The sequence below is a fragment of the Haliaeetus leucocephalus genome, unplaced genomic scaffold (genome assembly GCF_000737465.1).
Source record: "Haliaeetus leucocephalus isolate CR32 unplaced genomic scaffold, Haliaeetus_leucocephalus-4.0 Scaffold168, whole genome shotgun sequence".
NCBI classification, from domain to species: domain Eukaryota; kingdom Metazoa; phylum Chordata; class Aves; order Accipitriformes; family Accipitridae; genus Haliaeetus; species Haliaeetus leucocephalus.
In genome coordinates, this window is record NW_010972604.1 from 701,548 (window position 1) to 716,819 (window position 15,272).

A 15,272-nucleotide genomic window follows, 5' to 3' on the forward strand; every position below is an offset into this window, starting at 1 on the left:
TCCACTCTGGTGAGACCCCACCTGGAGTACTGTGTTCAGCTCTGGGGCCCCCAACATAAGAAGGACGTGGACCTGTTGGAGCAAGTCCAGAGGAGGGCCATGAAGATGATCAAGGGGCTGGAGCACCTTTCCTGTGAAAAAGGCTGAGAGAGTTGGGGTTGTTCAGCCCGGAGAAGAGAAGGCTCCAGGGACAACTTATAGTGGCTTTCCAGTATCTAAAGAGGGCCTACAGGAAAGCTGGAGAGGGACTTTTTAGTAGGGCCTGTAGTGATAGGACAAGGGATAATGGCTTTAAACTGAAAGAGAGTAGATTTAGATTAGAGGTAAGGAAGAAATTCTTCACTGTGAGGGTGGTGAGGCACTGGAACAGGTTTCCCAGAGAGATTGTGGATGCCCCATCCCTGGAAGTGTTCAAGGCCAGGTTGGATGGGGCTTTGAGCAACCTGGTTTAGCGGAAGGTGTCCCTGCCCATGGCAGGGGGGTTGGAACTAGATGATCTTTAAGGTCCCTTCCAACCCAAACCACTCTATGATTCAAAGCAGGATTTACAACCTCAGGCTTTGGGAGATGCTAAGGGTAAAAACCCCAGACTTAGATGATGTTAATCCATAATAGTCCAAACATAGAAGCTTTCTTGGATTGGAGTCTCTTTACAATGTAGCCTGTACTCTTCCCTCATACCTGCTAGTGCTTTTTCAGCACAGATATACTGGAGAATGCCCAAGTTTAGAGACTGGGGCATGGTTTCTCCATTTTATATGTACTGAGCACACTGACCTCTTTTAAAAAGCTAGTTTTTTTGAATGTGGGTTTGTGAGCTGTCTGAAGACATGCTGCACATCCTCCTGGCTTGCTGGCCCCTCAGCCAGTCTTAGCCCAGAAACCGCAGCAAAGATTTTGCTTTGCCATATGCTTTCTGTGTAAGCTTATTCAAGTCACCTAACCCGTCTGTGCCTCTGGTCCTCCAGGACATACAGGTACAAGCTCATCCTGGGTGCAGCAGTGGGGTCATACATGTCTTTAAGGAATAGAAGCTATGAAATGAGTCTTGTTTAAACTGACACTTTGCCTTTTCTGCACCAGGACAGATCAGACTTCTGAGTTTCTCAGCCAGGCTCTATGGCTGAAAAAAATGCAAGACCCAGAGCATTTCAACCCCTGTAAGAGTCTTTTCAGTATATCCCCAGGTCAAAATCCAAGTTGTTGGGCAGGGACTCTCACAAGTAGAAGGTGATGTGTTTGCATGAACTCACTGGGACAAACTGTCTTTCCCTCCATTGCCTTCATTTTGCCCTCACATATGGGTCTCTGCTTTGCAGCTCTGGGGAGACAGTTACCAGTGTGACAAGCATGTCCCCTCTACAGCCCAAGAAGGTAAAGAAAAAGAAAGAGAAAGAGAAACTGGAGCAGCCACCAGCCATCCCAGCAAAAGGTATGAAAACAGAGATGCAGACGTATTTCAAATCCTGAGCACAGCCATGGAGGGACAACAGAGTGCAGGATGTCAGGACTCCTGCACTCTGCCACTGACTCTGCTTGTGAGGTGACCTGTGCTCACTCCCATCGGTGGGGGAAGAAATGGCCTGTGCCTGCTGTTGTGACCAGGCTCTCACCTCCCTGCAGCTTTGGCTATTGCAAAGCTAGTCACCAAGTCCAGGCAAGAGGTCTCAGCTCCCACTAATCAGAGAAGAGAGAGGAACCTCTGTAGCAATATTCACCCTGCTTAAAGAGAAGATTAAATTTAGGCAGGATGAAATTTCATGTTGGGCATAGACTGAGGGAAGCCAGCACATTGCACTCTTAAAATTGCAGGTGCACTTGAGAAGTCAAGCTAGCTGAGCAGATAAAGATCAACCTCTTGGGGACCTCACTTTTAAAGAGCATTTGCGATTGCCTCTGGGGTCAGTCTCACAAACTCTTGGGCTTATTTTCTGAGCACTACTGCCAGTGCTGAGCCACTGGGAGAGAGGAGGGAAAGGACCTGAAAGTTTACTGTGGGTTGAATCACAAGTGATCAGTTCTGAAGGAGTACATTTGCTCTGGCTTCTGCACACAAACAGCATGTTTTGCATATCAGATTCTTTAATCTTATGAATTTTTCTAATTCATAAACCCTATGTTTCATTGTAAAATACGTTACATGAAATACAGTTAAATTCTGGTATAAATACATGTATTTGCTCCTAATCTGCTATTAATCTGTAATTTATAAATTGCTAATGCATATACTAAAAATGACAGTGAATGATGATAATATGAAATGATCCCTTAATATTTATTTCTGTAGCTCCAATAGCCAATAATTTTCCTAAGCCCAAGCTCTTGAAACCTCAAAGAAAATTGATCCTGGTAAGTAATTTTCTCTGACATTATTTTCTCCATATTCTCCTCTCCCAATACAATTGCTGTACTGTTACCAGAACTCTAGGTTCAGAAACTATACATTGGTTTAAAAATCATACAAGTCCTTTTTTTAAGTAATACTTTTTCAAGTGATGAATTATCTTGGCTCTTTTCATTTTGAGCATTAGGTTACACTGGATCATGTTTACCAGCTTTCTAGCAGTCATTGTGCCTACAAATTTAGCCTGTTCTTAAATGAAACCTGCTATTGATTCTCACATGCTTCTAGCAGCTGGTGCTCTGGAAAAAATACCAGTTACTGACAGAATCACAACTGTACTGGTCACATGGCTTTTGAGACTTCAAGTCAGAAATGGGGAGTCTGATTCTGCCCTACAGTGGTGTAAGTCAAGAATAACTGAATTGGAGGAATAAGATGTATGTATATAGATCATATTAAGGGACCCCCCCCCCTCATATGACAGTTTCTGTTGGATATGAGTTTCTGTTTGAAACAAAAACCCCACAGATACATACCAGATAAATCAAATAGGTGGAAAGATGTTTCTCTGCTTTAGTAACAAAACAGTACCAAGGGTAATAGAAACAGAGTTTTATACCAGCTAACTTCAGCTGGCTATATAAACAGTGTGGTCTGCTAGGGTCCCTATATAGTCAATAGAAAGCGAGAAGAGTTAGAGTGGGAGCCTGATCCTCCTACCAGTTCAGACTAGATGCTTTGAATTGCCTTTTGGGGATCCTTTCTCACTTTTCTGGCAATAGAGAGAGCCCAGAGTGACTAACTCCCTAACTTAGGTGAAGGTGGGTGCCTAAAGTTAGACCATGTGAATAACCCAAACACCTCTGTGATGGCTTCACTTTCAGATGAGGGTTAGAATTGGGAACCTTCCCACCAATTGTCAGGAAAGAACCTCTGCCCTTCTAAGCATGGTTAGGGTACAACCCAGGATACCTGGGCATAATGCGAGGTGACTTCAGAACAGCTCAGCTAAAAATCTTAGGCTTTATTGCTGCTTGGGTATGGAGCTCACCTCTCCTCTGCTGGTCCTGCAGGGATTGCACCTTGGCCAGGCTCTGCTCACACAGGTCAGGTTTCAGTAGAGGAAAAGACAAGAGTTTTAAAAGTCCATGAAAAAAAACTTACATCCATGTAGATAACTGTGTCAGGCCAACGCTATCCTAAGAGGACAAAGGCACAGATGAAAGCACTTGGCATCAGGGTATGACAGCCACCCTTTGCTGCGTACACACTGCATTAATGACTGTGCCCAGACACACAGCTACATCAGAAATCAGTTAGTCTTCAGCCCTCCTAGGAAAAGCTCTCGTAGTTAAAGCACTCAGACTCTTCCTGCAGGTCAATAAAGCACATCAACACATGCTGAACTTGAGGTAAATCTGTTTCCAGATGCTTTTTCTTTCTGGAATAAATCCAAGGATATGGGCCACAAATAGCTGTTGGCTTTTCCCTTCCTGCTACACAACCCCAGTCAAGGTTCAAACTCTTTGGTGGTGGGCAGGAATAAAGCCTTTTCAAACAATGGAATCACCTTTGTCTTCCCTAGCGTGACTGAGGAGCCACATGCTACATGCAGCCAGCAGACTCGGTTTTAATGCCTTGCTGTTGGACTTGAGTCTGGCAGCTGTTTCCATATGTTGCTCTTTTCCCTTTCATTTTTCACCTCAGAGTGCACCTGGAGAGACATCACAGCCTTCAGAAAACACACGATCTGTGGACATGAGTTAGTTTTAAGTCAAAAAGTAATCCAACAAATACCATCTAAAGGATTTTCCAGACCCAAACTCACCTAGCAATAAAGTGCAATAAAGGACAAAGTAAACTAAACACAAGTCAGTCTTTAAGGCACATCCAGAAGTTAGGCAGGACAATCCCCAGAGCTGTTTCCCATTTCTGTTCCTCTTGCCTCCCTTTACAACACAGTTGGTTAAACCTCTATGTTTTAGTGTTCTCAGAAAAAAGAAAAAAAAAAAATCCATTTTTTCTGCTTTTAAATGATTTTTTGGTGAGGAAATCAGACTAATTGAAGTAAAAGAAGTTTCAACAAAGATACAAAATTGTAATAATTACAGAGAAAAAGACATATCAAATTCATCTAAATGAAACATTTTATTGCTTTTCAGCAAACTTGCCTCCCCATTTTTTTAATTCTCAAAAATTTCTTGGATTTTAAATCTTCAGTCTACTTTGGGGGAAAAAAGTATTATCATCATCCTGCCAAATCTCTGCAGGATAAGATAATTTTTTCTTTCCAACTGTAATTATTGCACAGCTGGTGTCTGCACTAGGTCTTTTTTCACTGATAGAACATAGTTACTAGGTAATCGTCACTTCAAAGACAGACTCAAATTGCTGAGTTTCTGGACTTCTTCTGCAGCTTCCCTGTGCAATCCAAGGAAGGTACCACACCGGGGCACCAGGACAATATTCTAGAAAACCTAAGCAAACAAACTAGAGTATCAGGGAACATTACAAAATAATTCCAGTGTTTTGGGAAATTTTTTGTAATAACCTAAATACCAGCAAAATTATTTCCAGAGGACATGTGTTTCTGGTTTCTTGAAAGATGTTTATAATAAGCTAGAGAATTTCTTTTGTTGTTAACGTGCTGGAGTGGGTTGCAGTATAATTTTACAAGAACACAATAACCTGGATAAAATATGGACATAATCTCAATGAAAATTAAAAAAAAACAAAACAAAACACAAAAAAACCCAACCAAACCCCCCCCAAAAACAGAAACGAGAGAGAAAGCCTAATATCGTGTTCAATTGCACAGCCTTGAGTAAAGCCTTTTAAAAACTCTGCTTAAGTCATATTGCTTTTGCTTTAGCCAGAATAACAATTCTATGCTCCCCTTGTTGCAAAAATATTCCCCATCAGTGTCATTCTCTATTAGCATCAATGAGAAATGTGTACAGATCAAAGGAAATAGAGATGCTGAAATGCAAAAAGGGATGGTTTTTATGGCGTGCAAGAAGTACAGAGAGTCATTAGGAAGAACAAAATTCTGGGGATCCACAAATTCTGCTCTCTAAGGACTGTTCTGCTATAGCCTTAAGTACTTAGCCCTTTGAGTTCGTAGAGATAAATCTTATACTTCCTCAACCAAATTTTCTGGTAAGTCTTTCATTGCTTCCTAGAGATTAGTTGTCATAGCCCAAGAGTGCCAGTTATAGAACATCATCTAAATGAAAAGGTTTCAGTGTCTTTTCATGAAGGTTTGCACCACCAAGCTTAGGAGCTCCTGTGTGATTCACTAGAGCCAATGGGAAGGACATGACTTCAGGTTAGACCAAATCCTGCAATCTTTACTTATGCAAAATTTTTGTTGACTTCATCATTTTCACACTAAATTTTAAGGGGAGGAATACCTGCACAGATAAGACAGGCTATAGGGAACCTTTCTGATTTTGCTGATGTCTTATGTGGCCTCTGCTAAGTCATATAATCATCCCACTTTGAAATCAAGTAGGTATATCCTGTATTACAAATGATCCCCTTGGGCTTAGTTCTTCAAACACATTGTACATGTAAAGCACACAGTACATAAGAGTTGGCTTCTGCTGTTCCTACACTGACTAACGTCTTGAATAACCTCTTTACCAGAGTGTATCTGGCTTCTCTTGTTCCCCACCACAGAATACATATTGGTCCTGTGTGACTTCTGAAGCAGACTGCTTTCAGTAACCATAGCTGAGCTATTTAGGAGAAACATCCTTCTACCTTCAGCTCATACAGCATAGACAACATTACTTATCTCAGCATGGATTGGATCATTGGTGACCTGGCACCACACCATTGCAGAGCTTTTCTTTTGATGATGATAATGTAAAAGCTACCTGAGAAACAGGAAGGGCTTATGGTTATCTAAGACTAAGGGAAATTTCTGGAATTCATTTTGTTAACTTTGAGTGAAAGCACAATCTTGGGCACGCATTCTACCTGCCTGCCTTTTTTAGGCACCACTTACATATTTTATGCTAAGATTTGAAAAGCCAGCTCAGAGATCTGGATTCCCAGGTTTAACAGATGTAACAGAAATGGGAAGCACAGGTTTCCTTCTGCAGCTTTGAAAATCCCATCCTTATATACCATTATAGGCTAAGCGCTGACAATGTGCTGAGTGCCAGCCAGTGCAGGTCAGGACAGTCCTTGTGCTGAAAGTGCTTACTCTGTAGTGAGTAATATGTCTGAAAGTCTGGAATTTACAAGTATTCATTCAAAGGACAGCTTCCCTGCTCCTACCATGTCCACAAAGCAGAAGGGTGTTGTTTTGAGCAGGAACTTGACATAGGTTTGACACCTGTGGAGCTGAGAAGGCTGTGACTTGGTCTCATCATCCGCATGTAGTCAGCAAAATCAAGCTTTCAGCATTACACATTTAGCTCAGTGTTCTACATTGTTGTATACTCCTGAATCAAGCAATGAAGACAGGCGCTCCTAAAGCTGCCCAGAAGCTTAAGTTTCCTTCACCTGAAAAATCCTTTTGACTTTCAGGTTTCAGGAGTACGTTTCCCATTGTACAACAAACCAACCAGATCCACCGTATATCAGAACCAGTGATCCTGGAGTCCTTTTGGGAGAGGGGTCTAGATGTGCGAGTGAATTGTCTGCAGTCTGATTACCACGTCAGAGCTCTGAAATGTAAAGAGCTGCTTTTGGTTTTTGATTGCTGGGAAATTTGTGCCTTCTAAGCTGGGCTCCAGCCTGCTGTCCTGCAGCTTCAGCCTCACTGCAACCTGGGAGCAAATTTACACATTGCAAGATTGTACTTGATGGACAAACTGATTTTTTTCCCTGTCTTCTTTTTCATCTTACAATTAAGCACTATGTCATTTAAACCAGTCTTATACCTGTCCTGGTTTCAACTGGGCAATATGGACAGTAGCATATGCATGAAACTAGCTAGGAAAGGTAGGCTAGTCAGGTTTTTTTGTGCAACTAGTGGGATTCCTCGTTATTCTTAACCTGTAGGTAGTAGTGGCCCTTTCCTTGAGAAAGAAAAAGGAAGTGAAATACATCTGTTCAGTAATCTGTGGATTCTGGATCTGGGAATAAGCAGGTCTTCCTTTCTCCTGGATGATTTTAAATTAAAAGCTATGCCACCCTCTGTTAGAAGAGTTGTTTCCTCCACAATATATAACAATGGGTGATGATTTAAATTCCCAATTTCTTAAGGTATTATTGATCTCCACAGACTTCAAGTAACATTGTACATATGATATACAAAGGAGTTGTAAACATTTTTTTCCTTGACTCCCTGTGATTTTTGAATATTTCTATCCAGTCCACGTAATTTCTCTATCTGTGAGATGAATAATCTTTTTTTTTTTTCTTTTCAAGTCTCTCCTTAAGATGTGAGATGTCCATAGGAACATTAATATCATTTACACGTTCAGGTTGACACTCAGAACACAACATACTCATAACTACTGAGTTATGCCTGCTTTCCCATTCAGATCACAGGTTGCTATCCTTACTCCCAAGAAGGAACAGTTTGTACAAATACATAACATATCTTGCTGGAATTGTGCCGAGACTTGTGTATTTACAAAATCCCACAGCAGGTGATTTTTGTGTGATAAGACATTTGGAGTAGTAGAAGTGTCACCAGAGAACTGAAAACCTTTAATTACTTCCTTGGGCCTTTTTGAAGGATAAGAAGAAATCAACCTGATTTCCAGCAATGTTGGTTTAGAATCTAGGAATAATTCTGCAACTGTAAAAGGAATAAAGCATTAGCAAAGGTGATGATGCTCTTCCCCAAAAGCTGTTAAAACAGGCTGGACAAACCTCTGCCAGGTATAGTTAATTCTGTTAATGAAGAAAGGTGGAATGGCTCACCCCTTAGAGTCACTACCTGCCCTACATTTGTGGGATTCTATTTCTTTAAAATAAAATTATTCAATGTGACTTAGTAAATCATCTTTGTCCCTGACTTTGTTATCATCACTTCTGTGGGATTCAATAGCAAAATTGAGATGCAATGCTGAAAGAGGCTTCACAAATTGTTGTAAATATTGTTTCCAGGGAGTCTGGGAAGTATTTTTTACTCTAGGGAGTGAAAAATAGGCATCTTAATGGAAACAACCTGTCCTTTTTAACTGATAGTGCCACTAAAAGTCATACTTCCTACTCTCCATATTTCCCAATGTCCTGTTTCTCAGCTTTGGCACTGCGAAGACAACAGCTCCCTTGATATTTCAACACTCTTACTGGCCAACAGTTGCATTTCTAGGAGATAACTCATCTTGCAGATCTAGCTTCAGATTTACATGAATGTCTGCAGAAGTAATTTTTGAAGTTCCTCCCTTCCAGGGGAATCTCTGGATTTCTGCCTGCAATCAAGACACTGAGATTGGTAAACTCTCGAAGCACTAAAGATAAAAAAAAAAAAGATCTCTTTCTAACTCCTGAGTTAAGTTACTACCTTAATGAAGGAGCCGTCCCACCAAAGTTCATAGGGTTTGAGCATAAAGTGTATCTGTGGCCCTGAGGAGTGCTACTGATTTCAGCACAAGACCACACATTCTAGAGAGAGTGATTTTCCAGTGTATATTAAAAAAAAGGACTGTCGAAGGCTAATCCTTTTCTCTCTGACGTTACAGTGTACAGTGAGCTTTCTCACTATTAACTTTGCAAAATCCTGCCTAACCTCACTGCTAGCATGTGCTGTCTCCCCCGTCCTGGTGGCCCACACAAGAGGGTTGCAGCCTGTCCACCAAACATACTGAATCTTCACTTCAGCACACTCTTGCCTTTACCTCCATAACTGACCCTCCGGTGATAGCCAAGCTGGCAGACATATGCCATTCCCTCCGACAGCTTCAAAAAAAGGATGCTTATGAAAAGAAGATAGCCAGAGGAAAAGATGGGCTACCCCCTTTTCCTTAGGCTGCACGCAGTATGCACTTTCCTCCCATCTGGGCATTCAAGCAGAAAGAAGCAACAATCTGTACCTGTGGCCAAAGCCCATCCAGTCGGCCTGGAGAGTCCTGTCTAGACACTTTCTGACTGAGTGTGCTCAGGTGGGGACACAGGATGCTCCTGGGCCATGCCATCTGGACAGTATCCGCATTTTTCCTGTGGAGCTCTTTACTGAGTGTGACTACAAACCAGGATGTTTCTCAAATATGAAAGGGAAAAGGCCAAAGATTCGAGTTTGGCATTTGCAAGAGAAAGGGAGAGAAAAAATGGTAGTTCCAGCATGTGCTTGCTAAGAAAGAGCTACTTCATGACACTGGGGCAGGGCTGCTTTCTTTGTGCTGTGGAGTAACCTGGAAAGGAGTGCAATTCCTAGAGACTGGATCAAAAAAACCTCACTACCATCTCTTGATTCTGTACCTTTCCCATTTACATTTCCTACAGCATCCCCCTGGCACCGCAGTGTGCACCCAACAGCACAGCATGGCCAGTCCATAGGTGGCAATTTGCCATGTATTGGCAATCAAACCAGCAAACATATGCATACTTGGCAAGGTTTTATCCTTGCTAACCTAATAGATTCACCAACGAGCACAGGGCATGCCAGTGAGGGTGGGGTTTTATTTTCAAGTCTTGCTGCAGGAAATTAGGATTACTAAAAATATTGTGAAGCTCTGACTGGAACTTGGGACATATGCTTGTTAAATCCAGAGAACTTAGAGGTGAAAATTCAGTTTGGTCTATAAACAGTTTTCTTGCCCTGGTCCGTGTTAAAATCCTTCTGCATCATATCCCAAACAAAAACATCACATGTGATCATATAGACACTGAATTCCAAGGCAAATGTCTGCAGCAATAGTCACTAAAATATATAAGATTGAAGTGAACTGGGAATTGAGCCCTTTTCTGCTTATTTTTGATGGTAAACTAGAACCAGGGGAATTTTTTTTTTTTTAAATTAGAAATTCACATTCATTTTGTCATCTTCATGATAACTGGTGTGGTCATGGAACAATGAGATTGCAGTAATCTGTAAGTGCAAGTTGACATCAGTTCTTTTTTCCAGACAAGTTAAATTTATTCCTGGTAATCATGACATAAAAATCAGAGTAATTTTCATTAAAAAATCCAACCCTTCTAGGTAATTTCTAACATGTTTATATACTGGACAAACTCAATAAAAACAAAACTATGTATACACATACTTTAGTTTCCTTTAAATACTCACATGATAGACTTTGCAGATTGTTTATTAAGAAAAATGTTCCTATAAGTGAACTCATTCGAATAATTGCCCATGTGACTGGAATAAACTAAAATTAAACTGGAAGAAATCTGGAAGAGGGGTCATTTTGCATTTGCCAGAAGATACACTGGAAAATGATGACTCTTCCTAATTTGTATTTGTGCAAAGTGTGTGATCCCAAGATGAGAAAACAGAGATACAAGATAAAGACTGTATCTAGAAATGTCACATTGGAATAGAATTCTATTTGAAGAAATCATTTCAATGTTATTTTAGAACAATGATGGAATTTTTCAGGAAAGGGTGTTGTAGCCATAGAAATCCCAATGACCTCCTAAGTGAAGAGCCAGGATGGAAAGATAGAGGTGAATGGCCAGTCATTCACTGTCTCTTCCTCTTCTGCCCTAGTATCAGTCCCACGTCTAACATCAGTTATTAAAGTCACATTATTGTTCCAAAAAGGAGGTGGTGGCAGGATTCCAGGTTTACACTGCCAAAACGCTATCCAATCCAAATGAGATATGAAATCAGAGAATTAGTTTTCTTTCCCTGCCTGTTCAAAAAAAAATGGTTTTGGACAAACAAACCAGCAAAATTAAATTAAACATGTGGCTGATAAATGAAGTACAGAAGAGTATATGGAATAAAACCCTGGCTACCATAGGTACTTTAAAGTAGTGTTGGCTTCCATGCACTGTTATTACGCATCCTTTGCTGAAAACTGTATACCCTTCACAATTTTGAACCTCCTGTGTGTTTCCTCATATTTTCAATCAAATTATTACATACTAGAAATATGCATAAGGGAAATTATTCTACACATTTTATGGTGTGCTGTTGCTTGTAGCAGTAATTGAAGTACCTTTTCCACTTATGAAAGTACTAATTTTATTTGGTTTTATTGCTTTTCTAGATGCAATTATTTATTTAGTGTGTTTTGGCTTTATTAAATTATGTTTACTATAGGAACATCATAAAAATGTATGAAAGCAACACATCAGCCACTACTGCCCAATGACTTGTTTTGGGGAATCTAGTGTTATTTTTCATATCCAAACATAATAGAATAAAGTAAGAATAAAGAGATAATCTACACTGGAAAACAATGCAATTTTGAGATAATATAATAGAACACCTGGACAATATGATTTCATAAATCTTAGTTCTAAAATTTACATGAGCTGGGCGTTGGGGTGGCTATTTTAGGACATGCGGCATTTTCTAAATGGAAACATAACATGAAATACAATTAAACAGCAAAGGGGAAAGCATATACAGATTTAGCTTGCTCTGAGCAACTGATTTCTACAGAACAATGAAAATATTTCTACTTCAAAAGATGTACCAGGTCAGTCTTAGGAGATGTAGAGTTTTACTCTGGCAGTGACTAACAGCTTGTTTGAAAGTTTTATCAGATTCATTTTTAGGAGGCTTTTCACATGCACTATATCATTCTGCATTGAGGGTCTGAGGTGACACCCACTGAAGTTGTCAGCAAAACTCCCAATACCTTCAAATAGGGACTAGATAAGCTATCATTACACTGAGAAGAAAATCTTCAACATTTGCTGATGTTATTGTGATTTCCAGCCTCAACTCCTGTATTTAGCCTCTGTACTAACTATTGAATAGGTGGGCACATATAGTTTTGAGATCTCAAAAGGAATCTTTAACATACCATAAAAGGCAAAAACAACTTAAGCATCTAGAAACTGAGGCTAATACTCTCTGGCTAGAAGGAAGAGGGGAATGTAATAATTGATAATCATCAAAGTAGTTGACCGAGAGTATTTTCTAACCCTTTAAGCCACCAAAGCCAGGATAGGACAGATGTCTTTAAACACTGTGGTTCAGTTCAGTCCTGATACACAAACAAAGAAAAGAAATGTGTGATTCTAATTCTGTTACATACAAGATCAGGCTGGGATCCACAGGACATCCTTTTACATCATTACACAAGAGAATTCAATGAAAGCAGGAAATTTTCTGTGTAGTCAACAGTGGCGCATTTGATAGTGAATGAGGACTAGAAGCTGAGATCAAATAGGACTACCCATGCAAGGGGAGGAGGAAAGACTATGTGAATAATCGAACGCAAAGATTACAGACCTGCAGACAGCCTGCAAATGGCCTTTACTCACACACACAGATCAACTGACTTCAACGACACCACTTGCAACAGCAGCTGCACAAAGTATTTCAGGATTGGATCTGCAGAGAAGAAATAAGATTAAATTAATGCTGGAAAAGTGTAAACTGATCCACCCAAGGGGAAACAATGAGCAACTGTCAAGGCAAAATGAGAGGATTCCAGAGCAGTGCAAAAGACAGGAAGCGAGGGAGCACGGGGACTGATTTCAGAGGATATTAGATGTTTATCTTTTTAGCCAGAAGACAATATAATATTTATTCAAACACATTTCAAGGAAACAGGAATCATTTATGTTAAATCAGAAAGAAATAAATAGCAGTAAATAAAACATAAAGGAAACTCTTGGCATTGGAAAATATTGTCAATTTCTTCATTATAACATTTAAATACTGCATGGAAAATCTTGGTTTATGAACTTTGAGTCAGTTTTCAGTTTACAACTGGCAAAGCCTTTCTTGGTCTTAGAGATGCTACCTTTTCTATGAGGTATAGACTTGTGACTGCAAAAATTTGCATGGCTGAAATGTTTTTTTGTTTGTTTTAATTGTCCTTTTTAGGCTTAAACTTGAGGACACCAGTTATATTCAGGTAGAACACAGTACCTGAAAAGATAAAAGAACAAATTCTCCAGTTCTTCACTTTCACAGGGCCTTAGCACTTCACCCTTCTTCAGGAAGCACAGACTTTAATCTTCTACAGATGAACTGAAATCTATTTTAAGTACTAGGGCCCCACATACAATTCCACAGCAACTCTTTTATTTGTTGCTACATTTTCTGAGCTGAATTTGTTATGAATAACCCACTCCCAGCTGATGAGCCAACACACACAAAGGAACACAAGACAAGACTTTCCTCTTCTAAGCCACCACTCTGAGTCTGGATGAAGTCCCCAATAGCAGTAGGAAGCTATCCTGTTACGCACGTGAAATTTGTTCAGTAAATTGTCTTGATAACATCTCTCTTAGCTAAGTTTTATAGATTTAAGTCTAAAACTCAACCACTGTAATACATCAGACAGCTTTGGTGGTATGGCCTTTGTTCTAAACTCTGAACTCATCTATAGCACGGCAAAAGTGGTGAAATCACATTGGAATGACAGTAACTCAATTCTGTCCATTTTTGCTGCCTTCTGCATACTTTTAACATGGTTTTTGGTTCTGTTAAGAAACATATTGAGAGATACTGTGAGTGGCTGTGATTAGAGATGTAACTGGTCCAATGTGTACAGCTAGGAAGCAAATCTGGCATATATATTTCAAATTGTGTAATCTGCAATAACTAAAATTAAACTGGGAAATTTAGGATTAAAGAGGCTGAACATTTTGCTAACACACATCTTTCAAATTTGCAGTATTTGAATTGTCCAATTAAAATGTTCAGTGTTTGAGAAACGAAGAGAAATTGGAAATTAACCTGAAAATCCTACTATTTCCTGTTTCTTATTATTAATATTAATTTCATCTTCTATCAACTAAATCTAGTGCTGATTAACAGCATAGTAGAATTAGCATGTGTGAGAGAAGAAATATAGCCCATTCTATAGAATATTTATATTCAGTGGTAACAACATTATAACTGTAATTTCTTGGTTCTGTTTCCTAGCCAAAAATCGCAGAGGAGAATTTAACATACGCTGAACTTGAACTTATGAAGCCGATTCAGGAAGCCAAAGGCATTCCCAGTACGACAGTCTATGCACAGATACTCTTTGAGGAGAACAAGCTGTAATAGTTCATGCCTGTATAAATGGCCTTTGCCTGTGTTCTATTTAATTCTTGCTGTGCTGTTTATTTATAAAAATCATACAAATGTCCTTATTTTTTTATTTCCATTCACGCACTTCTATTTCTCTATGAGACTTTTAAACAAAATGTAGTTGAAAGTAATCATAGAAAAAGCAGCTGGTCTACAAGTGACATCCGAGAGACACCCTTCATAGTGTTCAGCCCCCCTGTTTTAAATGGACTGAAGTTCCACCTGGGGCATTTTCAATACCAAACATTATTCCTTCTTTGATACTAATGTGACAAGTCCAGCTGCAAACATCAACATTTTAGCAAGCCTCAGAAGGACTAGTAGCAGGATCTATGCACATCAGCCTGCTTCTGAAGACAAAGACCACTGACCAGGAAATTTGTCAATTGAATGCTGTTGTTTCCATCAGAAAAATATTAGCTCAGTAAAGCTGAGACTTTTTTTCACAGCAAAGGAAAAGCTAAAACTACTTTTTCTTTTGTTTCCCTCCAGAAATAGTTATAAAAAGGTTTGGTTTCTATATTTTCAAATTCCCTTTTAAATGACATTGTCTTTAAAAACTTATGTTACTTTTAGTAAAGTGCTTCTTAAGTGCTTGAAAACAAACATTTCAAAATAATCCAAAAGAAACATTCATAGTTAAACCCCAATAATTTAAGGAAGAATATTTGTAGCTTGGGAGCACTTTCCAGGATTTGACCTTTTTAAAATTCTGATTGGGAGTAGGAAAAACTTGATAGTAAGTAAAAGACTTTGGCAGAACCAGGACACTGCTTTTGGCCTTGATTTAGATTGGTGTTTCCAAAC

The 15,272-nt window shown here is 39.5% G+C and overlaps 1 protein-coding gene across 1 annotated transcript in view; it reads left to right on the forward strand.

The window, feature by feature from the left end:
• The window catches only part of VSTM4 (V-set and transmembrane domain containing 4), a 38,249-nt gene extending 23,811 nt beyond the window's left edge, over window positions 1-14,438 (forward strand). Inside the window, exons 6-8 of the mRNA XM_010563474.1 lie at window positions 1,320-1,432; window positions 2,288-2,349; window positions 14,313-14,438. Of these exons, the coding sequence (XP_010561776.1) occupies window positions 1,320-1,432; window positions 2,288-2,349; window positions 14,313-14,438 (301 nt within the window). The remainder of the gene's footprint in view (window positions 1-1,319; window positions 1,433-2,287; window positions 2,350-14,312) is intronic.
• The last annotated feature ends 834 nt before the right edge of the window (window positions 14,439-15,272 follow it).